This window comes from Tamandua tetradactyla, chromosome 12 (genome assembly GCF_023851605.1).
Source record: "Tamandua tetradactyla isolate mTamTet1 chromosome 12, mTamTet1.pri, whole genome shotgun sequence".
Classification (NCBI taxonomy): Eukaryota; Metazoa; Chordata; class Mammalia; order Pilosa; family Myrmecophagidae; genus Tamandua; species Tamandua tetradactyla.
In genome coordinates, this window is record NC_135338.1 from 58,121,560 (window position 1) to 58,142,675 (window position 21,116).

Here is a 21,116-nt window from a genome sequence, read left to right on the forward strand (position 1 = left end):
TCTTTTAAAAAATAACGGTGTATCACAATAAAACTTAACTCTAGCACTAGATTATACTTAACTCCATCAGGTGTGCTCTTGCACTAGTTACTTTCTGTTTTTCAAGTTTCCTTATTGGATTAGTAAAATGAAATGAAAACATGTAAGTTGTAAGGGAGATTCTCTGGCCATAATAAGTGTTCAGTGGATATTAATTGCACCCATCATCGTAATCACTGTTGTTATTACTGGTATTCTTCGTTTGCCTGGTCAGGACTGATGAGTTTTCTTAAAGTTGCCATCGCTGTTGGCACATTTCTTATCACCTATTTTATGATCACTTAGCCAACAAAAAGAAGCACTGTGTGTCTGGCTCCTTTGGAGCACCCAGGGCCCAGAGAGAGTGTGGGGATCAAAGGTTGACCCTGTAAGAAAACATAGGAAAACATCAGGAGAGAACTTTCCCCCAGCATGGATCAGAGGATGCCACAGAGTGCAGTGATTCTGGAACCAGACAGATGTGAGTTTAACTTTTAACTCAACATTTACTACTGGTGACCCTATTTCTCAGTCTGTTTCTTCTATAAAATAAGGTGGCCAGAAGTCTTGCCTCCAAAGGGAGAGCATTAATCACTTTTAAGGTATTGATTTACATTTTAGGTTGGAGCTCTTTAAAATGGTCATTGTAGCTGTAACAAAATATAGAAATAGATAGTATATTCTTTCAGCCCTCTTCCCCTACTGGAATCTCTTACTTTTCCCTGAAACTTTTTTTATGTATTGCTCAGAAGAGGGAGTTGGGGCCAAATAATGTTAGCTACTATCCTTACAATTTATACTGATTTTAATTTTCTCACTATTTGCACCATTTTGTCTAACTCTCCAGGAAAGTATCCATTGAAAGTTTTACTTTAGAGAAGTAATTCAGAGATAACTTTCCATTTTTCTACTCAGTGGTAGAACTATTTTTCCAGTAAAAATTTCTGTGCAATTTATGAAATCAGGTTTTGGTTACTGTTTATGAATTAGAAATGGTAAGAAGATTAAGGGATTGTTTAGAATAATGGTGGGGTGATCTCTGAATAAAAACAAAGACCTACTTCATATGATTCATTAACAGATCCCATGTTGAATTAAACAGTTGTGTTTCAGTTCTGTTTCAAACTGTCAGCAGAGTTTATATTTGTGTTGCCTATATATTATTTTAAAATAATCACACACATATACCTCTTAATTGTGAAAGCAAGCATGTATATATGTGCTTAGTCTCATCCCTCACCCCTCACCCTTTCGAAATCTATTATACAAAGAGTAACAAGAATTAAAAAATATTGTTCCTTTATTGCTGAGAGATCACGGTACTGAGAAATCTTGTGAGAGAAGGCCGCCTCAGTGTACTGTGGTCACAGGTGGTTTACATGTAGTTTGCGGTTAATTTTGTAGGCAAAATTTTAGATTGTTAAGCTATGTTATCTAGCAGTTATATTGAAAAAGCATTGGCCTGGATATTAGAAGTCCTATTGAAACCTCCTGGGACTTGCACAGCTTCATCAGTCTACCCTTCCCTTGCACTGTGGCATCCTTTAGGTATGGTTTGACACATTTGGCTGTACTTCTTTGTGTCTCTTTCTCCACTGTACTGTGTGTTACTTGAGTATAGAGACTGTGGCTTAATCATTTTTATTCCTATCTTTATCCTAGGCACCAAGCACAAGACTTATTTTAACTGGTGTTCTATATATGTTGTTTTTACATGAATAAATACATTTTGCTGTTAGTTAGTTTTATAGCTTTGGACAAAGAACTTTATCTCCATGGACTTGGTTGTTTTAATAAAACATAAGTTTAGGTGAGATGAACTCTGATTCTCTTCTAGTTAAAAAATGGGTTGAATCTTGAATTATATATTCAGAATTTTGTCTTCTAATGTAGTTCTTACTTCCCAGTTGAACTTGTCATATTGTATTTTTATCATAGTAGTCTAGAAAGTAGGAGTGGATTTTTGTGTCCTACTGACATTTATTTATTTTAATAGGAATGCTGTAGTGGTTAAAAGCTTTGTTCTACCACTTACTATTACTGATGGACAAATTACTTCTCATCAGTTTCTTCTGCTATAAAATGGGGATAATAGGAGCATCTACCTCATAGGGTTGAGGTGAGGATTAAATGTGGTAATACACCTAAAGTACCCAGAATCATTCTGTGCTCATATTAAGGAATCAATAAATGCTAGCTGCTGTTGTGATGATGATGGTCATTATTAATCTGATCCCCATTGGGAGATCTCTTAGTATATTTTGGTATCATCTTAGTTTATATTGATGTAAATAATTTAACCAGATGAGAGGAATCTGGGAAAGTCTTGAAGACAAAAGGCAATCCTCAAGAGTAAAAAGCTGAACTGTGTCACTGCAACTAGAAGATGCTTCTCAGTCTATACTGAAATGTATGCCATATGGTTATTGAGTCACAGAATTTGAGTGCTAAAAGAGACCTTAGAATGCATGAGGCCTATTTTGCTCCTTTAGAAACTGAGGTTCAGAGCAGTAATCTGACTTGGGCAAGGTGACATAGTTGGTTTGTGGCAAAAACAAAAATTCTCTCATTTCCCCAGGTTATTTGTTTTTCCCCCAATCTTGACCAAGTGTTTAATGTACAATCCTTTTACATCATTTAAGTAATTTTATTGAATTGAGCTATTGTTGCAGCTTCTCTTAACTCTGTCTTGGTTTTAACAGAATGTTAATACTGCAAAAATGTTAAAATAAACCTTAAAAATAGAAAAAAAAAAAAACAGTTACAAAAAGGAAACTAGTATCCAGAAACATAAATTAACTTTAGGAGAAAAATCAGTGGTATCATTCTTATTTTTCTTTTAAAATTTTCTTTCTTATTTTATTTTTGCTGTGATGAATCAGTTGGATTCTCTCTGTGGGCATTACCTCAAATTGAAAATTGTCTCATGTAACTAGCTGAACCAAGAAGAGTTCCCTCGAGGTAAAAAGCAGAAGAGGAAAGCACTCTCAACTCTTGAAATTTCTGGTTGGCAGATATTGTTTCAATTGTTTATTGTTTTAGAATACTTTCTTACTATACCTTGCCTTGAGAAAATTACTTTGTAAGGGCGATTCTCATTGTAAAGTAGGTTTTCCTGAGCTATATTTTGATCTTTTCTTGTTTGGCTTCAGTTACAGGTTTATGATAATGGATCGCTTTGGGAGTGACCTTCAGAAAATATACGAAGCAAATGCCAAAAGGTTTTCTCGAAAGACTGTTTTACAGCTAAGCTTAAGAATTGTATGTGAACTGCGTTCTAGTTTTTTAAAAATTGTTTTTAATATGCTAAAGGCTAGTTTGTTTTAAAACTTGGTCCTCTGCTGGTTGGTGTCAGGTATTGCATTAATTTATTCTGTATGATACACTTTCATAGCTGGATATTCTGGAATATATCCATGAGCATGAATATGTACATGGAGATATCAAGGCCTCAAATCTTCTTCTGAGCTACAGGAATCCTGACCAGGTAGTTTTGTAATTTTAATTTCTATTACTTAAAACCTGTTGTCTGAAAACAAATATGGTGGCTTCGAACTTTTGAACCCATGCAGAAGTTTTACTTTTTGAAGTAGATATGGTAATAATAATATTTCTTTTTGACACTTTTATCTAGTTAACATTCTACATTTTTGATACAATTTGTTGGCACTTTATCAAGTTGGCTATTTTGCCCTAAATAATATTCGGGAGAAGTGCTTGTGATACAAAATGAATTTCAAATAGCTATTTGGGGGTGGAAGCTTAAAATTATATAGTGCACCAATGAATTATGTTTGCCTGTCTGCTTTGTCAGTTTTTTTATTTCCTTTGTTCAAGAAATCCATCAAATGTAAGTGTTCTGTTACTTGGAAAATTTGGTCTTTAACATGTTGATTATTCAGATCAGTTGGTTTACAGAAATATCTTAGCTGTCTAAATTTGTATATCCTTAGTATTTGGAATTCAAATATGTCTTTTTTCATTTATTACACTCCCTTTCTACTTCTTTTACTTTCCTAGGAAAGGAGAAAAGCTAATGTTATACCTTTACTTGGGTCAATTTATTTGCAGTAAAGGGATCTATATAATTTTCCTGTAGCTGTTTTCATGATTTTGGTAAAAGTAGTGTTTCATTGACCACTCATAGTAGGGTCATTGTACTTAATCTGGCTTGTGTTATGTTTCACTTCTTATTTGATGTTACATAATGAAGATTTAAACATTTTAAATGAGATGGGTACTTTGATTATTGTATTATTATTTATCAGTACTCCATATGTCATTTTTCTTCCTCTCAAACCTATCTAACTTCCTGTTAAATTTTCCTTTTTCTTTTCACTGTCTTTTCTGTTTCTGTCATCTTATATATTTGCTCCCCTCTCCCCCGTTTTCTTTTGACTGCCTTATCTGTTTCTGTCATCTCACATATTTGTTCCCCTCTCCACCATCTTGGGTGATGAATTATGGGGATTATGAGGATCTATATAACTAATACAGAAGATGGTTGTGATATTGTAGCATGTTAATGGAGAAATCTTAAAAACAAGCACAAAATTCATCTCAGCCCTTTTCAGCCATCTTGTTGTAGTGTTTTTAGGTTAAAAAAAACAAAAAGTAGGTAAGAATCTGAATGATAAGATTTCATTAATTGAAATAGATTGGAAATGCACATTGTGAGACATAAAAATGCAACTTATTTCAGTTTCTAGTTGACTAAAATATGTTGCATTTTTTTGTATGAAAATTTTACAATTCTATTATTCTTTGGGCATACGCTTTTGATTAGATTACTTTTTGGATTAGATTATTTTGGACGTATGGGCTAGATCCAGCCCCATATTTTCACTTCAGTTCTTTTATGTTACCAAAGGTACACAGTTGTGAGACAAATATATGTTACCCAGATACAGAGATGCAATAATGTATGGGCTATGGAATAGAAGAAAACCAAATTTCTTAGCTTTTTTTTATGCTAATAAGACCTATATGTACATGTTCTAGTTTGCTAGCTGCTGGAATGCAATATATCAAAAAACGGAATAGCTTTTAAATAAGGGGAATTTAATAAGTTGCAAGTTAATAGTTTTCAGGCCATGGAAATGTCCCAATTAAATCAAGTCTATAGAAAATGTCCAATCTAAGACATCCAGGGAAAGATACCTTGGTTCAAGACGGCTGATGAAGTTCACTGTTTATCTCTCAAGTGAGAAGGCACATGGCAAACAAGTCAGGGTTTCTCTCATGGCTGGAAGGGCACATGGCAAACACCGTGTCATCTGCTAGGTTCCTTTCCAGCTCCCCGGGAGGTATTTTCCTTCTTCATCTCCAAAACTCATTTTCCTTCTTCATCTCCAAAACTCTCTGGCTGGTGGAGTCTCTGCTTTGCAGTGCTGTGGTTTCTCTCTCCAAATCTCCCCTATTCTCCAAAATGTTTCTTCTTTTATAGGATTCCAGCAAACTAATCAAGACCCACCGGAGTGGGTGGAGACACATTTCCACATAATCCAATTTAGCAACCACTCTAGATTGAGTCACATCTCCAGGGAGATGATCTAATTACAGATTTAAACATATAGTACTGAATAGTGATTAGAAGAAATGGCTGGATTTATAAAATGGGATTAGAATTTTCTAGGGTACATACATCCTTTCAAACTGGCACAGTTACTTCTAATGAAGTATGTAAATTGATATTTGATCATTTATAAGGGAGGAAACAGAAATAGAAGATAACTGATGTATCACCTAACTCAGTTAGCAGTCTTGTATTCAGTGTGCTTTTCTGTGTGAAAAGTGGTCATTGATGTCAAGCAACAAGTATTGAGGGTTTATTCTTTGCCCAATTTTATTTTAGACTGTCTAAGAAAAAGTACAAGATTTATAATCCTTGTTCAAGTTGAAGAGAAGATATTAATGATAGGTATAACCCATAATTGTCTAAAAAATATGCAAAGTGGTATTATCTAGAGTATAGCTACATGGTCATTTACCATTTCTCTAAAAAAAGGAAATGCCTTTTGCAATTTGCAATGGCTTACACTTTTGAGTGCTTTGGTGTTACCTTGTAGGTTTATCTACCCTCATTTCTGAGCTTTAAAGGAGGTATATGGGCAATCCTTTGAGTTAATTTGTCTTGGTACTTGGACATTTATAGGTTTACTTGGTAGATTATGGCCTTGCTTATCGATACTGTCCAGAAGGAGTCCATAAGGAATACAGAGAAGACCCTAAAAGATGTCACGATGGCACTCTTGAATTCACCAGTATCGATGCACATAATGGCGTGGGTATGTAAACAGTAGCTAAATGAGAAATACGCCACTTACATTTTCACACTCTCATTCCAATGTGATTCTTAGTTCTGCATAAGTAAGTAATGAAATGAATAATTTATTGAAGGGGCCACGTAGAGTGGGATAAAAAGGTTAGACTTCTAAAATTGTAAATAACAGGGCCCCCTTAAGTTTTTCTGTCTTCCCTTTCCACCCTTCAAAGATAACCAAGGTTTTAGCAGTGAAGGTATTTAGTCATCTACAATGAGGATTTCTTTTTGATTTCAGTTAATTTTATCAGAATGCTATATTTATTTTTTAATGCTGGAAAGTTGCTTATGTAGCTACAACTACTATAAAATATTATATTGTTATTTTGTCACCATTAGGTTAGTCTGTTTCTTCACTGACTATTTCTCTTTTCTGTGCTCAGCACTAAGGAGGGATCTAAAAGACCCAGGTCTCTGGAACTTTTAATAGCTTACAGTATTTTAAATGTCTTCCAGTTTTCCAAGGGCAATATTAAATATATTGTTTTATAATTCATTTCCTAGACTCATAATCTCTTGTTTGAAACCCTAAAATTTACCAATTTAATTTTAGCTTAGTTATTTCTTTGATACTACCCAGAGTTCAATACTTTTATTAAATACAATCAGAATTTTATGATAAATAAACTCTAGAGTTGCTTGTTTTACCTTATTGCTTTATGTATACTTGCAATTACACCTTACAAATTATTTCAGTATGCCTAATCTGCTTCTTTTTTATTTGTAGCCCCCTCAAGACGGGGTGATTTGGAAATACTTGGTTATTGCATGATCCAATGGCTCAGTGGCTGTCTTCCTTGGGAAGATAATTTGAAAGATCCTAACTATGTTAGAGATTCCAAAATTAGGTAAAGAAAAACACAATATTTTGGGCAAAATCTTGATAAGGCAAACATTTTTTAATTAGCTTTTTGAAGAGAATTGTGGTTTTAATTGATATTAATATAGAAAGAAGAAAGATACTTGGTACCTTGATGTTTTATTTTTAGAATAAAATGTAAGCATTTATGATAGAGCACAGTGCTGCTTAGTTCACTGTTTACTGTTACCAAATATTAATAATATTTCATGGCATCAAGCTTCAAACAATGATTCATTCTTTAATTTTTAACAGATACAGAGAAAATATTGCAGGTTTGATGGACAAATGTTTTCCTGAGAAAAACAAACCAGGTAGGAAACTATTTCTTAAATGTTCATAGGGATTTTGTTTACTAGGAGTATAAAGCCTTGATATCCCTGGAACATCTCTTACTGTAAGAACTTAGGTATTTGTAAGTGTAACCATTGTACGAAAATCTGTTCTCATGAAAAAAAAAAAGCATGCTCCTTTTCAAAGGAGGGCTAAATTAATACTTGAGCCTCATTCAGTTATCTCCTGAACCAAATTTTATTCATTCATTTAACTAGTATTTGTTAAGGGTTTACTATGCACCAGGGATTGTTCTAGGCACTGGGGACACATCAGAGAAAAACAAAAATCATGAAGCCGACATTCTAGTTGGGAGAGATAGCTAGTAAATAAATAAGTGAATTTTATAGTTTATTGTATGTTTAGTACTATGAAAAAAAAAAAGAAAGCAGAAAACAGAATTAGGGTGTTTGGGGATGGGGTGGGGAATAAGTTGGGGATGAGGATTGATATTTTAACTGGGTTGTCCAGAGATGGCCTCCCTGATATGGTGACTTTAGAGCTGTTGTATGAAGGAAATGAGGGAGCAGGCTATGTGGAAGTCTGGGGAAGAGTGTTCTAGGCAGAAGAACTTACGTGCCTGGTATGTTTGAGGAATGCATCACTCAGACCATTGTAAAGGCTTTGGGCTTTTACTTTGAATAAGAGTGGAAGGTGTGGAGCAGAAAAGTGAGATAAAGTATCTGTCTATAAGGGGAATCTCTCCAGGTTCTGTTTTAAGGAAATTCTGCTAAGGGAGCCAGGCAAGGGCAGCAGGAGGCAAGGAGAGGCTACTATATTAATCCAAGCAAGGGAGAAGTAGAGGTATTTCGAAATATAAAGGATGGATATGCCTTTTTCTTTTTCTTTTTTGGCATGGGCAGGCTCTGGCAATCAAATCCTGGTCTCAGGCATAGCAGGCGAGAATTCTGCCATGGGTGCACCACACAGGATGGATGTTTTTAAAGTCTTTTCAAGACTTTGGTCAGTTGTCTCCCTCTCAGGAAAGTCTACCCTGACCTTAGGATATTTAAAATTGCAACATACCAACCACATCAATAAATGAAATATTATTGGCTCTTCAAAAATCCCCTTGTGCCTCCTACAAATCACTACTCTTCCTGGCCTAAGGAATCAGTAGCCTTACCTCTAACACCAACGATTTGTTTTTGAACTTTATAGAAATGGAATAATACAGTAAACAAAACAAAAAAATCACTGCCCCCATGACATTAATTTCTACTTCTTTGGTGTCTTTGTCTTTCATTTAACATTATATTTGTACAATTCATCCCCATTCTTGTATGTTTAGCAGTAGTTTGTTCATTTTCATTTCTTTACAGTATCCGTGTATTTATATGCCATAATTTATCTATTCTGCTGTTGGGTTGTTTCTACTTTTTGGCAATTATAGATTGCCATTTACACATGAAGATATATATAGTCTACCTGAAATTTTTTGTATATTATATGGAAAGGGATTGACCCAGCAATCTTTTTTGTAAAAAGTCATTCTTTCCCTATGGTGCCACCTTTTTCATAAATCAAGGGTCATTATATGTGTGGATCTCTTTCTGAACTCTTCTTTGCCTATTCTTGGGCTGTACTGACTTGTACCGTTGTTCTCTAAACCTTACTTTGCTTTCTTGGCCCTCTGAATCACCTTGTCAGATCCCCCTGTTCCCCAAGTTTTTTGAAACTTTGAGATTGCACTGACTCTGTCGTCAAGTTTGGAGAGAACTGACATCTTCATGATATTTAGTGTTATAATCTCCAATAATATATGCACTATTTAATTTGGTCTCATTTAACTTCTCTCAATTGTTTTATAGTTTTCTCTTTAGCCATCTTGCATATCTTTCATTATATTTGTTGCTAAGTAATTGATGTTTTAAGATACTATTGTAAGCTTTTTTTTAGTTTCATGTTCCAGTTATTTGTAGTTAGTATTTAGAAATAGAATGAATTGTTGTTACCTAGTATCCTGTGACTTTGCTGAATCTACTTATTAGTTCTGGATTCCTTAGGATTTTCTGTATACACAATCATGTTGTTTGTGATTAAAGACTATTTTGCATCTTCACTCAACCTCTATGCCTGCGACATCTTTTTCTTGCCTATTGTACTGGCTAAAATCATACAATTCTTTTATTTTGTACTGAATAGAAATAGTGCAATTGGCCATTCTTTCCGTTTTTCTCTCTCAGAAGGAATGTCCTCATATTTTACCGTACGTGATGATGTTACTTTAGAACTTTTTGTAGATCCCCTTATCAGATGAAGTAGGTTGAGATTTTGTCTCTTTTTTTCACTGTATATCCCAGGTATCTAAAATAGCACTGGATATACAGTGGGTGCTTATTAAATACCTGAATGATTAGCTGCAGATATATAAGTAACACAACATTTACTGATGTGTTGGATGTGGAGTATAAGAAGAAGAGAGGATCATAGGATGACTGACTCTGAGATGTTTGGCTTGAATAGGATGGAATTCTTAGGAAGTGAGATGGGGAAAACCACAGTGGGCAGGTTTTAAGGGGGTAGGTCAGGAGATTGAAGTTGAACTTGCTGGGGCTTGAGATCATAATTAGACATCTAAGAGCTGATATTTGAGGCAGTAGATCTACAGTCTGAAAATCAGGGGAAAGTTCTGGACTGGAGATAGACATGTGTGACCCGTTAGCCTAAAGATGATTTTTGAATGTTGAGAAGTGTTGATCTTGACTAGTAAGATTTCTTTTTATAGATGTGGCTATGCCTCAAATGTACAGCAAACCTTTTATTATTCAGAAGTGGGCTTTTTTGCAGGAAAACTAGGCTTTGCTTCTCTATCCTTTCTCTGACCTATTTTTGGTCTCTTATTTCTTGTTTACACAAAGAATGCAGCCTTTTTGATAGGATTAATAGCTTCCATACCAAACAGTTATTAGCTATGATACTCATAGTATGTAAGGACAGTTTATTTTCACAGTCTTTATTCTGAGTCCTTTCATGCTCTTTTAGAGCTTTAAAACTACAGCAGTTATTTTTATGCATATTTACATCTTGTGAATGTGTTCTGTCTTAATATCGCCCACAAGTACATACATTTTTTTTTACATTGTTATTTCAACATATTTTTTTTTATTAATCTGGTAATTCCTGAGTTCAAAAGTATACTTTTAATTGAAGAAATGATTGAAAAAAATAAGTACATATTTTAACATGGTGTTGTACATTTGTGTTCTAATTTAACTATAACCTTGGAGTATTTTCTTAGATTAAGAGATTAATATGTTGAATTTAAAAAATATTGCAAAATAACTGTTTTATCCTTTCAGATGAAATTGCCAAATACATGGAAACAGTAAAATTTCTGGGCTATACTGAAAAACCTCATTATCAAAATTTACGAGATATACTTTTGCAAGGACTCAAAGCTATAGGAAGTAAGGATGATGGCACACTGGACCTCAGTGTTGTGGAGAATGGAAGTTTGAAAACAAAAACAGTAACAAAGGTGAATTTTGCTGTTTTCCTTTGTGCCTCTTGTGATTATAATTACAGCATTTATTAGTTTTGAGAAAGTAAAACAGTAGCTCACTAAAGAAAACAGTAACAGATTGCTTGGCAATTAAATATTGTATCACTACCACATAAAGGCAAACTCTTTTTGTGATATAGAACAATGTTTAGGGGGCTGCAGTAAAATAAATATTTATACATTATGTTGAACAGCAAATTATTAAATTCCTAAAAAGATTCTAACTTGAGATTCTAATATCTGACAGAGAGGTTCTGACGAGACACCAGTTCATTATTTATGTGTTCTTTTCTCCGGTCACCCCTTCAGGTTGATTTTGCCTCTCAGTTTTTTCTTGCTTGTTGGTGTAATTAAGGAGTATGTGTTTACTATTTGAAAATTATTTTACTCTTGAAAGAAATGTTTTAAGGAAATGTCATTATGTAGTGGTATACATCTACATAAAAGGGAATTCGTTTTTGGAGAAAAATGTTTGAAACTAATGAGCTGGCTAGGCATTTGAAAGTGGCCAGCAGGATGGGCTCACCTGTTACTCTGCATTGGGGTGCCTGCAGTCTTGCCTCCTTAGGGACAGGAGGGATGCAGGGAGTAGGAGCCAGCAGGACTAACGGAGAATCCCAAGGCTGTTTTTGGGGAGAGCGGGATTGTCCTGATCCAAACTCCTGAATGGAGTTTGGAAACTTGATTAGGTTATCTCCATGGAGATATGGCTTAACTGATTGTGGCTATTAACCTTTTGTTAGAGGGAGATGTGACTCCACCCATTCCGGGTCTTGATTAGTTTACTAGAGTTCTTTGAGGAAGGAAGCGTTTTAGAGAAAGCGTCAGAACAACGGGAGAGCAACAGAGCAGAGTCACAAGAACGACAAGAGCAACAGAGACACAAGAACTACAGAGTCCACCCCCCAGTGACCTTTGGAGATCAAAGGGAATGCTCCTGGGGAACCTTCGTGGAGAAGGGGCCTAGAGAAGAAGCACACATGCTCACTATGTGCCTTTCCAGTGGAGGGGAAGGCCCTGAACTTCATTAGCCTTTCCTGAGTAGAGGTGGCCTCTTGTTGGTGCCTTAATTTGGACGTTTTTATAAACTTACTTTGGTTGGGACATTCTTGGCCTTAGAGCTGTATACTGGCAACTTATTGAGTTCCCTTTTTTAAAAGCCAGGAAAAAAAGAAAGAACTAATGAGCTTTATGGTAACAATACTGAGTAGGCATGTAAAGAACTCCTAGTACCACTTTAAAATTTAGATTTTGCAGGTATACATTTTGTTGATGTATTAAATTAACTTATTATTAGTGGTTATTTTTAATAACCAACTTATTGATTAACTTGTTGATTTTCTTTATGATCTTAATTATTTAGTAAAATATGTTAACTGCTTTTATATGGGAGAGGAGAACTGCTTTTAAAAGCAAAATAATTTTTGAATTGTTGACCATTTTTACTGTCATCTACTCTGTAAATTCCAGTACATCATTTTGCATTTCCTTTGGAAATCCCATATGCCAAACTATGAGGAGATCCAAAAAAAACACTAAAAAACTACATTTTCTCTCTTTAAAATATTAAGGAGCATATTAAAAGTTTTCATCGGTGATCAGTGACATTCTTTTAACTTACAAAGGTCACAAGTATTTTTTTAATTTAATCATGAATTTGACTTTCTTTGAGAAATAGATTACTGTAATTTCATCAGAGTCTGAAATTACACACATTATCTACATAAACATTTATTTTTCTTTCACAAATTTTGTCTTTACTGTATTTGATCCACTTTTTTGAGGAAGAAGTGTGCTGAAAGTCACACCTAGGTTTGAAGTGAAGAAGGGTGAAAATAAAAACTGAGTGGAATTTAACAGTAAGGTAGCAAAACATATATCGTGGTTTTAGCATGCATCTTGTTGCTCAGGACAGATTTTTTTACATTAATATTTATAGCTAGTTTCTCTAGTGCTTTTCTTTAGAATTTTGCTGATTGTGAAGTAAAGATCTCTGCTGCAGTGAGAATTTATCTAGAGTGATTCCCCCTTCCTTAGCAAATTACTGTTGTTTGGACCTACATGCTGGAGAAAATTTGGTTTCTGCAGATTGGCTGACTTGACAGCTGAATAGGTCAGTCTGCTGCAGAGCTAACATCTGTGAACTTATAATTCTCTTGCGCCCTTGGGTAGTTCAGAAGGGTGGAAATTTTCTGTTGGATCATCCCCTACATGTATAAAGCTTCATGTAGGAGATGGAAAAAAGAGTATCAAGTCAAACTATTAGGAGGTTTGCTTCATCAGTTTACTAATTTTTTTCTCAGAGCTGACATAGGTCTATTCTTGGTATTAAATAGAAATTACTATTTAAGAATTTAAGAAACCCTGCTAAAAATTACTTAAAACTATAATTGAGTAAGACATAAAGCTGCTTGATAGCCATATAATGGTAGGGAGTTATTAATTTTGTTGGCCTGTTATCTTTTTATTTGTGAAGTAAAAAAATTGGACCTGATTAATGTTTTTTCTTATAAAGCTTTTCCTTGTTTTAAGCCACAGAACCTTTTCTTCAAACAAATTGTAGATGCCCTATATTAAAAGCAGAATTGGACTGATTGGAAACTTGGAAGTTCCCTACAAGGAAAAAAGTTTCTGTTTTGGGGAAGCTAGTGTGCTATCTCCTTTTTAGTGAGGGGTCTATAATTGAGATGTCTGTTTTTCACTCTGGGTACCAGGAAGTTCAGAACTAAACATAAAGCTTGATCAGAGAAACTATATTAATTCTTATGCAGGCATACCTCATTTTATTGTACTTCTTTACTTTATTATGTTTCACAAATACTAGTTTTTTTTTTTTTTTACAAATTGATGGCACGGTAACTCTGTGTTGAGCAAGTCTGTCATCCCCATTTATTCTGAACAGTATGTGCTCACTTCGTATCTCTACGTCGTGTTTTGGTAATTTTTGCAATATTTCAAACCTTTTCATTATTATTTTATCTGTTATGGTTATCTGTGATCACTGATCTACGATATTACTATTGTAATTGTTTTGGGTTGCCACAAATTGTACCCATATATAAGAACCGTGAACTTAATAAATGTGTGTGTTCTGACTGCTTCACAGACTGGCGGCTCCCTCAGCTCTCTCTCTCTTCTTGGGCTTCCCAGTTCCCTTAGATACAACAATTTTGAAATTAGGCCGGTTAGTGCTACAATGGCCTCTAAGTGTTCAAGTGAAAGGAAGAGCCATGTTTCTCACTTTAAATCAAAAGCTAGAAATGATTAAGCTTAGTGAAGAAGGCATCTTGAAAGCCAAGATAGGCCAACAGCTGGACCTCTTGATGTCAAACAATTAGCCAAGTTATGAATGCAAAGAGAAAGTTCTTGAAGGAAATTAAAAGTGCTGCTCTCATGAATGCATGAATGATATGAAAGCGGAATAGCCTTGTTGCTATGGAGAAGGTTTTATGGTCTAGATGGATGATCAGACCAACTGCAACATTCTCTTAAGCCAGGATCTATCCTCTCTTTCATTTCGTGAATGAAAGAGAGGTAAAGAAGCTGGAGAATAAAAGTTTGAAGCTAGCAGTGGTTGGTTGGTTCATTAAGTTTGAGAGAGAAAGCTGACTCCATAACATAACAGTGCAAAGTGAAGTATCAAGTGCTGATGTAGAAGCTGTGGCAGGCTATCCAGAAGATCTAGCTGAGAGAATTGATGATGGTGGCTAGATTAAACAACAGATTTTCGTTGTAGACAAAACAGCTTTACATTGCAAGAAGATCCCATCTACAACTTTCATAGCTAGAGAGAAGTCAATACCTGGCTTCAAAACTTCAAAGGGCAGGCTGACTGTCTTGTTAGGGCTAATGCAGCTGGTGACTTGAAGTTGAAGCCATGCTCATTTACCGTATTGAAAATCCTAGGATCCTTAAGAATTATGTGAAATCTACTCTGCCTGTGCCTAGATGACGGCACATCTGTTTACAAGATGGTTTAATGAATATTTTAAGCCCACTGTTGAGACCTACTTCTCAGTGAAAAGGATTCCTTTTAAAATATTTCTGCTCATTAATACATCTGGTCACCCAGGAATTCTGATGGAGATGTACAACAAGATGAGTTGTTTTCATGTCTGCTAACACAACATTTATTCTAGAGCTCATTGATCAGAGGAGTAATTTCAACTTTCAAGTCTTATTATTTAAGAAATACATTTTATAAGACCGTAGCTGCCATAGATAGTGATTCCTCTGTTGGATCTAGGCAAAGGAAATTGAAAACCTTCTGAAAAGGTTTCATCATTATAGATACCATTAAGAACATTTGTGATTCATGGGAGGAGGTCACAATAGCAACATAAACAGGAGTTTGGAAGAAGTTGATTTCAACCCTCCTTAATGACATTGAGGGGTTCTTCCTTCAGTGCTGGAAATAACTGTAGATGCGAAAATAGCAAGAGAACTAAAATTAGAAGTGGCACCTCAGTGGTGATTGAATTGCTGCAATTTCATGAGGAAACATTAGTGGATGAGGAGTTGTTTTTTATGAATGAGCAAAGAAAGTGGTTTCTTGAGATGGAATCTACTTGTGGTAAAGATGCTGTGAACATTGTTGAAATGACAACAAAGGATTTATTTTATTCCATAAACTTAGCTGATAAAGCAGTGGCAAGCTTTGAGAGGATTAACTCCAATTTTGAAAGAAGTTGGGTAAAATGCTATTCAACGGCATCGCATGCTACAAAAATATCTTTTGTGAAAGAGTCACGTGATGCAGCAGATTTCATTGTTATCTTAAGAAAATGCCACAGCCATTCCAGCCTTCAACAACCACCACCCTGATCAGTCAGCAGCCATCAACATCGAGGCCAGACCCTCCACTGGCAAAAAGATTGTGACTCTAAAGGCTCAGATAACAGTCAGTGTTTTTAGCAAAAAAGTATTGTTAAATTAAGATACGTTCAGTGTACATATCAGTGATATTTATTTTTTTAGACAGAATATTTTTTTAGCATAATGCTATTGCACTCTTAGACTACAGTATATTGTAAACATAACTTAAATGCATTGGGAAACCAAAAAATTTGTGTGACTCACCTTATTGTGATATTCTCCTTATCATGGTAGTGTGAAACTAAATCATCAGTGTCTCTGAGGTATGCTTGTAATGAGCAAATTTTCCTCCTCTTTCCTTGCCCTAATTTTCTAAAAATTTTTTAAGTATATGTTCTTTATGTTTAGCTCTGTTTTTTTTTTCATAGGGTCCATAGCCAGGCAACAATGTATGGTGTCTGAAAATGGAAACAAAAAAACAAAAACAAATCTCTGGCTCACACTCAAATTATTATTTTTGGATCTTGAGAGGCTGTTTATATATATATATATATATATATATATATATATATAACCTGATATTTAGGGATAAGAATGAAGCCGAACAGGTTGGGGTTAAAGTAATTCAAAACACAGGGGAAGGAAGACAGTGTCTGTATTTTAGAACCATACATACTCTTTGAGACCAAAGGAAGAAAGGTTTGTTTGGTCTGGAATTGAAATTTTCTGTAGCACATAATGTAACTCAGCCTATCTTTATAGCTCATTTGAACAATTGAAACACAGTGAGCCCCAAATAAGAAAGAGGTCCTTTAATCCTGTATAGCTCAGTGTAATGCCTGGATACATCCTAGAGTATATTAAGCAAATAATCAAAAAGTATGGGTAAAGTCCCTTGAGAGATGGGAGAAAGAATATGGAACTTTTAATATTAAACCTTACCATTAATATTAATATTAATATTAATATTAAATTTAATTTAATATTAAATCCCCTGATACTGTGTCAAACTTTAGGGACACCCAAATCAATAGTCCTTGCCCTTGACCCTGAGGCTTACTCTTGTGAAGCTTATGGTAGGTAGCAAAGAAGCTTAGACTACCTGTAGGCATGCAGAGTAACTTCTGGAGGACCTCTTTTGTTGCTCAGATGTGGCCTCACTCTCTCTAAGCCCATCTCTGCAAGTGAAATCATTACCCTCCCCCCTATGTGGCACATGACATCCAGGTGTGAAAGTCTCCCTGGCGACATGGGAGATGACTCCCAGGGATGAATGTGGCCCTGGCACTGTGAGATCAACGATTCCATCCTGACCAAAAGGGGGAAAAGAAGTGTGATTAATAAAGTATCATTGGCAGAGAGAGTTCAGATAGAATTGAGAGTTTGCTCTGGAGGTTGCTTTTAGGCAAGCTTCAGGTAGACCTTGCTACCTATCATAACCTGCCAAACCACAACCAGGACTACGCCAGCCAATCCTAAAGAACACCTAGGGCAATATATAAGATTCCACGCACTAGAGTAACTTTCCAGAAACCTACAATCTCCAGATGGGTCCCTGAACCAGGTAAGTCCTGAAACCTAGAGGGCTCAGTCTCTCCATAACATCAGATAGTTCCATCTCCCTCCCCCATATTAGTGACAGACCCTTTCAACATGAAAAAGTTAGAGTGGCCATGGCCCAAACACCCCTAAAGAGAGCGATGATGGAAAGGTCAAAGGTGATGGTGGAGTTATACAGAGAAGATAGGACTTAACAAATAAATATGAATGCTGAATATTAAATTGATATCTCTTTTATTCTCCAGTATCTTAGAGCAGCTAGAAGCAAAAACCTAAAATTGTGGAATTGTAATCCATGTCAATCTCTGAAATATGTTCTAAACTAATTGTGGTACAGTTCTTTGAAATTTATTGCTTTTTTGTATATATGTTATTTTTCAAAAAAAAAAAGTCGATTGTGATGATAAAAAAATATTTAAGTCTTCTAGTCTCCTATATTCTGGAGCAGCTAAAAGGAAAAATCTGAGAGGATCTTATGGTAGCCCATGACAATCTCTGGGATCTACCCTGTAACTGCTTGTTGAATAGTGCTTTGAAATTTCTTTTTTATTTCTTTGCTTTGTGTGTATGTTATGCTATACAATAAAAAAGTTAAAAACAAGCAAAAAAACAACAACAACAAAAAACCAAATCTCTGGCCCACACTCTAAACCTACTCAATGAATCTCCAGGCCATGAGACTCTGGGGATAGATTTAACCAGTTCAATACATGTTTGTCTTTAGGTTCTGAAGAAATATTCATTATTGTAAGATCTATAAGAATTGATCAACCATGGAATGAAGCATGGTTTCTGTGTACCCCTCTACCTTTTTTTCCAGCTGTACTTGACTGTATACAATTACAGTCTTGTACTACAGGTAGTGTCTTTGTAGTATATTAGGAAACTAGAGTGAAATATGAATTTTTCCAGTTATTTTCAGACCAGTAATGAAGAGTTTTATTTAAAGCACAGAATTTTGGGATGACAATTAGGTTGGAGGAGAGAGAGACCAAGGATTAATCTGTCCATAAAACGGGCAAACTGAGGAGATTCAAAATGAATAGCCAAAGATTCTCATTGTTGGTTAGAACTAAACACTTTTATCAGAATCTGGCAGTATAGTTTCATCAGTCTGAGTTCAGTGTGTACTCTTAAATCAACATTCAACAGTTAAAGTCTTATTTTTGTACCTGATCTGGTTAGTCTCTTGGGTATGAAGATCAATAACGTGGTTCTTTCTTTAAAGAATTCTCCCTGTACTGTCTGGGTTAGGAACAGTTTAATTTTACAGGAAGAGTTTGGGAAATTAAAAGGACAGTAATACCTCTGTTAGCCATTTTCTTCTAGGGTTTTGATAAGGTTGTCTCCTCAAGCTAACAAAAGGGTTGCTCATTGGAATCTCTTGAATCTCATACCTGAAGATTCATTAAACAAGCCTAGATTGTGGCCCTGTAATCTGTATATGTGTATTATGTTTTCTTTTTTTCATTTTTAGACAGTATATATTGTTGCTCCCTGTAAAAGGTATGCACATACTCTTCTTTCTCCACTCTGACTTTACCTTACGATATTTAAAAAATTATTTTATGCTAGTTGGCTTTTCCAGAGCTTTTCTGAAAAATGATTACAACCATTATTAAATATATCCCTGCTGCCATTCAGCCTGAAATGTGGTACAGAAAGTTGAACAAGAGTAGAGGTGACCTATTGGAAGTCAGCGGACTGCTCTGGAGGATAGTGACCTATCTCTTTGAGGCAATCTCACATCGTGGGGGATTTATACTATATAGCCTATGGTTTAGGTCAGAGTGCCCCAGACATACCCTCCAAATTCAAATCCATCTAGCTGTTTTAACATGATACACTAATAGAGAAAAACTGTATTTTAATTATATAAACTTACATTGTTAAGGTTGGTAAACTTCTTTCTGTTTTCTAGAAATGGTGACTAGACCATAGTTGTGTATTCAGGTGAATTCAGTGCTTACTAATAGTCCTTATTCCTTAGCTGCATTATTACTGGGTTCTTCATTTTGAATCTCCTCAGTTTGCCTGGATTTTGTCAGGTAACTTTTTTCCTCCTAAATTTTTAAATGAGAATATGACACAAGTGCTCAGATAGGTGTAGAGTTAGAACTTTTACAAAGTGGACATATCCATTTAAATGTTGCCCACATCAAGAGACAGATCATTACAGGGCGGGCCGCGGTGGCTCAGCGGGCAAAGTGCTTGCCTGCTATGCCGGAGGACCTCGGTTCGATTCCCGGCCCCAGCCCATGTAACAAAAACAAAAAAACAAAATACAATAAAACAAGAAAATGTTTAAAGATGTTTCCCTTTCTTCCTTCCTTCCTTCCTTCTATCCTTCCTTCCTTCTCTCTGTCTTTCCTTTAAAAAAAAAAAAAAAAAAAAGAGACAGATCATTACCAAAACCCCAGAAACCTCTCTTGACCCCTCCCAGTCATCAGGGACTCACTGAGAATACCAGTATTTGATTTCTAATACCATAAATGAATTTTGACTTTTTTTTGAAATTTGTAGTTATGGAATCATGTAGTATGTATTCTTTTGTGTCATTCATTTGTATGTCTGTGAATTTCTCGCTGTTACATGTAGCAGAAGTTTGTTGGTTTTCATTGCTGTATGATATTCCATTATATGAGTATACCATGTTTTCTATGGTTGGGCATTTGAATTATTTCCAGTTTTTGGCAATTGAGAATAATGTTGTTATGAACATTCTTATAATGTCTTTTGGGGGAATATAAATATTCATTTTATGCTGGGTATATGCATAGGAGTGGAATTGGTAGAGCATAGGATCTGCATATGTTCAATTTTCCAAAGCTACTGTCTCGGTAGATGCTTCTACTGGCATATTATGAGAGTTGCAGTTACTCACTGATACTAGTTATTGTACTATATTTGATTTGACCTATTTTGGTGAATGTGTAGAGATATTTCTTTATGGTTTTAATCTCACATCCTTGAAAAATAATCATTTTGAACATCTTTTCATATGCCTATGCCTGTCAGCCTTGATTATCCTCTTTGTGAAGTGTTTCAAGTTTCTTGCCCATTTAAAAAATAATTGCGTTATCTTTTGGTTTGTCAGAGTTGAGTTCCTCAGGTATACTCAATGTATGTATTGGACATGTGGTCTTCCAGTCAGTGGTTTATCTTTTCACTCTCTTTGTATGGAATCTTTTGACAAAAGTTTTTAATTTTAATAAAGTCTGTATATTTAATCTTTTTGTTTATGGTTAACTAGTGCTTTTTGTATTTTATTTAGGAACATCTTGCCTACCTCAAGATATTCTCTTATGTTGTTTTCAAGAAGCTTTATCTTATCTTTCACATTTAGGTCTACAGTTTAACAAATTAATTTGAGCTTGGTGGAGTCAATATTTATTTCTCCCCTTGTGGATATCTAGTTGATCTAAACCATTTATTTAAAGATCCTGATGTCCTCATGGCATTGCAGAGGGCTCTCAGGTGCCTACATGAGAGGGGCGGGGGGCGGGGGGCGGATCTGTTTCTGGATACCTTGTTCTGTTCCATGCCCCTGCTTAGATCTTTGCAAAAGCTACACTGTTTGAGGTACTGGCTTTATATGATACATCTGATTTGTGTAAATCATCCACCTGTGTTCTTTAAGATTGCTTTTGCTACTCTTGGCACTTTAAATTTGAATATCAATTTTAGAATCAGTTTATTTCTCA

General features: G+C 35.2%; 1 protein-coding gene across 8 annotated transcripts in view; it reads left to right on the plus strand.

Moving 5' to 3' along the window:
* Positions 1-21,116, plus strand: part of VRK1 (VRK serine/threonine kinase 1) — a 115,178-nt gene that overhangs the window by 83,016 nt on the left and 11,046 nt on the right. For 6 of the 8 annotated variants that reach the window (XM_077123486.1, XM_077123491.1, XM_077123489.1 and 3 more), the window contains 6 exons: positions 3,171-3,279; positions 3,413-3,505; positions 6,173-6,305; positions 7,068-7,188; positions 7,455-7,513; positions 10,835-11,013. In XM_077123486.1, coding sequence (XP_076979601.1) covers positions 3,171-3,279; positions 3,413-3,505; positions 6,173-6,305; positions 7,068-7,188; positions 7,455-7,513; positions 10,835-11,013 — 694 coding nt within the window. The remainder of the gene's footprint in view (positions 1-3,170; positions 3,280-3,412; positions 3,506-6,172; positions 6,306-7,067; positions 7,189-7,454; positions 7,514-10,834; positions 11,014-21,116) is intronic. The other 2 variants (XM_077123492.1, XM_077123493.1) reach the window with 2 other exon arrangements.